The 6844-nt window shown below is 40.4% G+C and overlaps 1 protein-coding gene across 1 annotated transcript in view; it reads left to right on the top strand.

Moving 5' to 3' along the window:
* The window catches only part of Chdh (choline dehydrogenase), a gene marked incomplete at its 5' end in the record, with an annotated part of 33403 nt that overhangs the window by 19165 nt on the left and 7394 nt on the right, over positions 1-6844 (top strand). The window contains 2 exon segments of the mRNA XM_013515612.1: positions 6200-6296; positions 6685-6844. Coding sequence (XP_013371066.1) covers positions 6738-6844 — 107 coding nt within the window.

Here is a 6844-nt window from a genome sequence, read left to right as displayed (position 1 = left end):
TGTTTTAATTTGCATCTCTCAAATGACCAATGATGTTGAACATTTTTTCATGTATTTATTTGCCATTTGTATTTTTTCATCTGAGAGAAGTGTGTATTCATCTCAGATGCCCATTTTTGGATTGGGCCTTTAAATTTGGGAGGTCTGTTTTTTTGAGTTCTTTGTATATTCTTGAGAGTAATCCTTTGTCCATGTGAGATGAAAAGATTCTTGTTATTTCAGTCTTTTACAATTTATTGACTTGTTTTATAGCCTAAAATGTAATCTGTCCTGGAGATTGTTCCATGTGCACCTTAGAAAAATTCTGTATTTTATTGTTGTGTTGAGTATTTTGTAGGTCCAATTGGCTTATTGTGTTTTCTGTTTCTTATTGACCCATTCTATCATTATTTAAATCTGAGTATTGCAGTCCTCAATTATTGTGGAACTGTATTTCTCTCTTCAAAACTCTCTGCATTTGCTTTTTGGGTTTTGATGTTTGGTGCATATATGATTTGCATGTTTTAAAACATCACATATGTATTAACTGAAACTGCAACCTCCTGTATTTTCTTTCTGTACTCTGGATATATTTTAGGACTCAACCATGTCGATGTGACATGCTATGGTTTCTTCACTGCTGTGTGGACTTTCTTCATATGACTGTCCTACAACTTTTTCCACGTCCTTTGTATCTCCATGTGCTTTTTGAAATCCACATGTCTATTTCTATACACTCACACACAAAACCTGCTATGTTTTGAGTGGCATTGCATTGCATCGAATGTGTATGTCAGTTAGAGGAGGACAGACACAGCAACACTGGATCTTTCTAGTCACAGTATCTCTGTGCATTTAGGTCAACTTTAATTTTTCTCAGTATTTTGTGGTTTTCTGTATATAGGTAGGTCTTACATATATTTTGTTAAACTTACTCCTAAGCAGTTTATATTTCCTGATGCTCATGTAGGTACATTGTTTTGTCGTGTAGTTGCCCTGTGGAGGGTAGGATTAACCCCACTACCAAAACAACTGTTTGATGTTGAGACTAATGATGCTACACATTACACCAGGAGGCTATGGAACGGTTTATTGCTCACATAATGGGGCTTTAGAGGCAGTATAGGACAGGGATCCAAGCTGACCTGGGATGGCTTTGGCAAAGGAAAGGGCAAGTGTTCCTGAATTCCATTATCGTGAGGGTGTGGGACTAAGGTAAGGATGCCTGTGTATGGATTAGATTTATAGAATTTGAACTTCCACACCCAGACCCAGAACAGGAACACTAGGGCTTTCTTACTGACAGTCCCAGGGGCAAGAGGTGAAGAGGGAGGGACAGGACTTTAGAACTATCAGTGATCAAACATTAAAAAGGCAGTCAGACTACATTTTTTTATGATTTAATTTTTAGAGCAGTTTTAGTTTCATAGAAAAATTGAGAGGAAGATACAGAGATTTCCCATATACCCTCTGCCCCCACACATGCACAACCTCCCACACTGTCAGCGTTCCCCAACAGTGTGGTACATTCATTACAGCTGATGAACCTGTATTGACACACATCGTTACTCAGAGTTCATAGTTTACCTTAGGGTTCACTCTTGGTATTGTGTGTTCTATGAGTTTGTACAAATGTATATTTATACATGTATCCACCATTGATGTATCATACGCGTAGTTTTATTAATCTAAAAATTTTCCCTGCTCCCCCTAATCCTCCCTTCAACCCCTGGAAAACATTGATCTTTTTTACTGTCTCCAAAATGCCATGGTTGAAATTATAGCCTGTAGCCTGGTTAGACTGGCCTCTTGCACGGAGTAATATGCATTTAAGTTTCCTCCCTGTCTTTTTATACTTGCTAGTTCATTCCTTTTTAGTGATGAATAATATTCTATTATGTAGGTGTAACAGTTTATGTATCCATCTGCCTGCTGAAGAGCATCTTGGTCCCTCCCTGGCTTTGGGAATTATGAATAAAGCTGCTATAAAACCTATGTTCAAGTTTTCATGTGGACATACATCTTCAGCTCCTTTAGGTAAATACCAAGGAGGACAGTTACTGGGTTATATGGTAAGAGAACATTTAGTTTTGTAAGAAATCATCAAACTGTTCTCCAAAGCAGCTGTACCAGTTTGTATTCCTACCAGCAGCGAATGAGAATTTCTGTTGCTCTACATCTTCGTCAGCATTTGGCAGTGTTGGTAGTCTAGGTTTTGGTAGTTCTAATAGGTGTGCCATGGTGTTCATTGTCTTAATTTGCATTTCCCTGGTGACATATGGTGTGAAGTATCTTTTCATGTGCTTATTTGCTATCTGAATGTGTTCTCTGATGAGAAGTCTATTGAGGTCTTTGGCCATCTTTTAAAAATCAAGTTATTATAATTATGTTTTGTGTGTGTGTGTGTGTGTGTGTGTGTGTGTGTGTCTTTTTGAGACAGGGTCTTGCTGTGTAGTTCAAGCTGGCCTTGAGCTCACTTCATAGCCCAGGCTGGTCTTGAACTTGCAACAATTCTCCTGCCTCAGCCTCCTAAGTGCTGGGATTATGGGCACATGCCACCATACCTGGCCTATCATTACTTTTTTTTTTCACATCAGACAGGTAATATGCCGATGCTGTAACAAGGTTTGAGGGAGGCACATCTCATGCAGATGGCATGAACACCCAGTCACTATGCTCATGAACCGAAGGGTCTCGTGTTTTAAGAGTGTATTAATTTGTATATTTTGGAAAACAGTTTTTTAATTACATATGTATTCTGAAAATATTTTCTTCCAGTCATTGGCTTGTCTTTTCATTCTTTGGACAATATATTAGCAAAGTAGAACCTTTTATTTTAATGAAGTCCAGGTCTAATTTTTTCCTTTTATCTATTGTGCCTTTAGTGTCATATCTAAAAAGTCATTGTGAAATCTAAGGACATCTAGATCTTCTCTCTTATCTTCTAGGCACTTTATAGTTTGTGTTTTACATTTAGGTCCATTTTGAATTAATTTTTATGAAGGGCACAAAGTCTGTTTAGATTTGTGTGCATGTGTGTCTCTGGTCATTCTAGCACCCTTTATTGAAAAGGCTACATTTGCTCCATTGTGTTGACCTTGCTCCTTTGTCAAAGATTAATTGACTGTATTTTTGTGGATTTATTTCTGGGTGCTTATGCAGTTCCATTGATTTATTTGTCTTTTCTTTCACCCATACCACACTGTCTAGATTATTGTAGCTTTAAGGTAAACATTTGCAGTCAAGCAGTATCAGTACCTCCTTTGTTCTTCTTCAATATTTTGTGGTTATTAGGAGGATATTTTACCTCTGTCTATAAACCTTAGATCAGTTTGTCAATATGTGCAAAATAACTCTGGACTTATTATTGAGATTGTATTGAATCTGTAGATCAAGTTGGAAGCAGCTGTCATTTTGATAGTATCAAACCTTCCTGAACATGCAGTATCTTGCCATTTATTTAATTTTTTGATCTCTTCCATCAGAGTTTTATACTTTTTCTCATACAGATCTTACACGTATTTTGTTAGATTTATTCCTACTTCTTTGGAGTGCTAAATTAAATGGTATTATTTCCATTTCAGATTTCACTTCTTCATTGCTAGTAATAAGCACCTGAGCTTGCTTGCTTTCAAAGTACATTCTCAGCCCTTCTTTATTATTTAATTTTGAGACACAGTCTCACTAAGTTGCTCAGGTAGGACTCAAAGTTGTGATTCACCTGCCTCAGCCTCCCAAGTGCTGAGAATCCAGATGTGTTCATGACAGCTGGCTAGCAAGTAACTTTTGTATATTGACCTTATATCCAGCAATCTCACTGTAATTGCTGGCCAGTTCCAGGAGTTTTTGTTTTATTTGACTTTTTGTTTATTTGGTCAGTGTCTTCAGATTTTCTACATAGATGATCATAGCACCTGAAAGGAATTTTTATTTCTTCCTTCCCAGGCTGTGTATCTTTTATTTCCTTTCCTTATTGCATTAGCTAGGACTTCTGATATAATGTTGAAATGGAAGAGTGAGAAAGGACATATTTTTCTTATTCTCAGTCACTAAAAAGCTTCAGGTTTCTCACCATAAGGTATCATGCCAGTCTACATTCCCACCAACAGTGGAGAAGGGGTCCTTTTTCTTCACAGCCTCACCAGCATCTCTGATGAATACACACATCTCAGATGAAGAAATACAAATGGCAGATAAATATATGAAAAAATGTTCAACATCATTGGTCATTTGAGAAATGCAAATTAAAACATTGAGATTTCATCTCACCCCAGAAAGAATGGCTATCATCAAAAAATCAACCAAGAACAAATCTTGTAATATTTTTGTTTGGTTTTGGTAGCAAAGTGGTGTTGGATCCATGGAAGTGTTAGGAAATAATCCGTGTGCTTCAATCTTAAGAGTCAGTAGAGAATTGGGATAGCACTGTACTTTCTTCCTTTACTGGTTGGTAGAATTCACCATGAGAGCCCATCTAGGCTTGGTGCTTTCTGTTTTGGAAGATTTTTAATTCTTTTTTTTTTTTCTGGTATCGGAAATCGAACTCATGACCTTGCACTTGCCAGGCAGGCACTGTGCCGCTGAGCTAAATCCCCACCCCTGAAAGATTGTTAATTCTTGATTCCATCTCCATAATAGATTTTGGCTCACTAAAAGTGTCTGCTGCTTGCTGTGTGCATTTTGGTATATCTTTCAAGGAGTTGGCCATTTTATCTAGACTATAATCTTTATTTTTAAAGATGTATTCACTGGATCCAGAGACTATTTTAGGCATATGTATTAAGTTCAGTAAACAAAGCTTAGGGATTCTATTACTTTAGAATTGTCCTTCAATTATCTTCTGGGTTGCATGTTTTCTAGCAAGAAGTTTGCTGTCATTCTTATGTTGATTTATCTATACATATGTCTTTTTTGTCTGACTATTCTGATATTCATGTTTCAGCAGTTTGACTATGATGTGTTTAGATATGGTTTTCTTTGTATTAATCCTACTCAAATCTTCTGGAATCCATGATGCTTGTCTTCTACTAATTTTGGAAAAGTCTCAGCAGTCATTTCTTCCGATATTTCCCCTTCTCTGTTGTCTGTCCTTCTCCCCTCTGCCACTCCGTCTCCGAGGACAACTCCAGGTATCCATATGTTAGATAGCTTGATACGGTCCCAAAGTCTTCCAGTCGTGCGGATGGGTCTCAGCTCTTCCATTCTCCTCCCTTCTCCATTTCCCACTTCTCTGAACATTTCCATTTGATCTGTTAACCTAACCTTCAGTTTTACCGATTCTCTTCTCTGCTGTAGCCAATAAGAAGTGATCTCCAGTATTATATTCTTCGTATGTTTTTTAACAGTTGCCAAGATTTGCTGCAGTTCTGTTCAACTTATTGTCTGTCTTTTCAGTCAACTCATTTGTGGTGTTCACCTTGGCTTTTTTTTAGTGTCTTTGATGGTTCTAGCATCCAGAGAGGTCATCTTTTCTGGTTCTGTTGACTCCTTGCCTCTTGAGAAGGAGTCATTTATTTGTTTTGCTTTGTTGTGTCTGCTGATTTTTTATGGAATGCCAGACCTTGAATATAATGGGATGGTGTGAGTGAGGTAAATCAAACCTGTGCCTTGTATCCTGTGAGGCTGTTAGTGAAGAGTGTGGCGTCAATGGGGAAGAGCTGAGCTGTGGCCCGCTGTGCTGGTGTGGGGCCTGGGTCTCTGCATGTTACTCTTGGTGTTTCTACTCCAGACACGGCTTTCTAGAGGCCCTGCCACCAGCTTCTCCAGTGCCACACGGGAAAGAGGGAGGAGGAATCCTTTTTCTCCTTGTCTCACTCTGCCTCCAGTGCTAGGCTATTGTTACGTGGTGCAGGGGTCAAGGGAAGAGTAAGGGCGCTTTGTCAGGGTTTCTTTGTTCTTGTTTTGCCTCATGGTGGTCAGAGCCTCACAGGGGGGCTTTCTCCGATGTCCTTGTCTGTGGAGCTTTTAACCTTGAGTGTCCAGGTATCACCTTACTGAACTCTTGTGTCTCTCCCTAGCCCCAGACCGTGTTTCAACAATATATTTCTTTTCTTTTCCTCTTTTTCTTCTTCTCATTGGTAGAGCAGAAAAACTTTTTTCTCATGTTTCTTTTGTGTTCTGATAGTGTAAAACGTAGTGCCTAGCGCCCACCTGGTGGCCTCAGCCCCTGTGAGGAGTGAGTGAGTGAGGCCCCTTTTCTTTTTCTCCCATCTTCCAGCAGGAAGGCTTCCAGCCTCCAGGTTCATGGACAGATGGACTTGCGTACTTTCTGGGGACCTTCCAGCGTTCAGAGGGACGAGTCTCCAATGCCCAATCATGTAGGTCTTGGCACAGGTGGCCCAGTACTGAGATTCCTACATTTGTTCTGCTCTGCCTCCTCCTAGCTCCCCAGGCATTGACCCTGTGCTCGCCCCTACTCTTTTTTCTGAGGTGGGGCAGGGTTTCACTATATAGTTCATGGTGGCCTTGAACTCACTATGTAGCCCAGGTTGGCATCTAACTCGAGATTCGCCTGCCTCAGCCTTCAGAATGCTGGGATTACAGGTGTGCAGCACCATGCCCGGTATCCCCACCCATTTTGTTGTTTTGTCCAGCCTGGCCTTGAATTTAGATTCTCCTGCCTCCAGTAGTTGGGATTACAGGCGTGTGCCATTTGTTACACTTGTCTGCAGTTAGGATTCTCAAAGCCTCTTTTTCCCGTTCCAGGGGAAGCAGATCATCCCATTCCCCTCCGTGGACGGGAGGACTTGGAGCGGAGCATGTGGTGCATCTTCCGACGCTGGAGGCCCGGGCGCCAGGGCTCAAGGCCGGCGCTGGCAGCGGCCGCCCTGGGGAGCCGTGCTCTGGCCAGCGCCGGCTCCGGCAG

The sequence above is a fragment of the Chinchilla lanigera genome, unplaced genomic scaffold (genome assembly GCF_000276665.1).
Source record: "Chinchilla lanigera isolate Chin_1 unplaced genomic scaffold, ChiLan1.0 scaffold00029, whole genome shotgun sequence".
Classification (NCBI taxonomy): Eukaryota; Metazoa; Chordata; class Mammalia; order Rodentia; family Chinchillidae; genus Chinchilla; species Chinchilla lanigera.
This window is presented reverse-complemented; position numbering and strand designations above follow the sequence as displayed.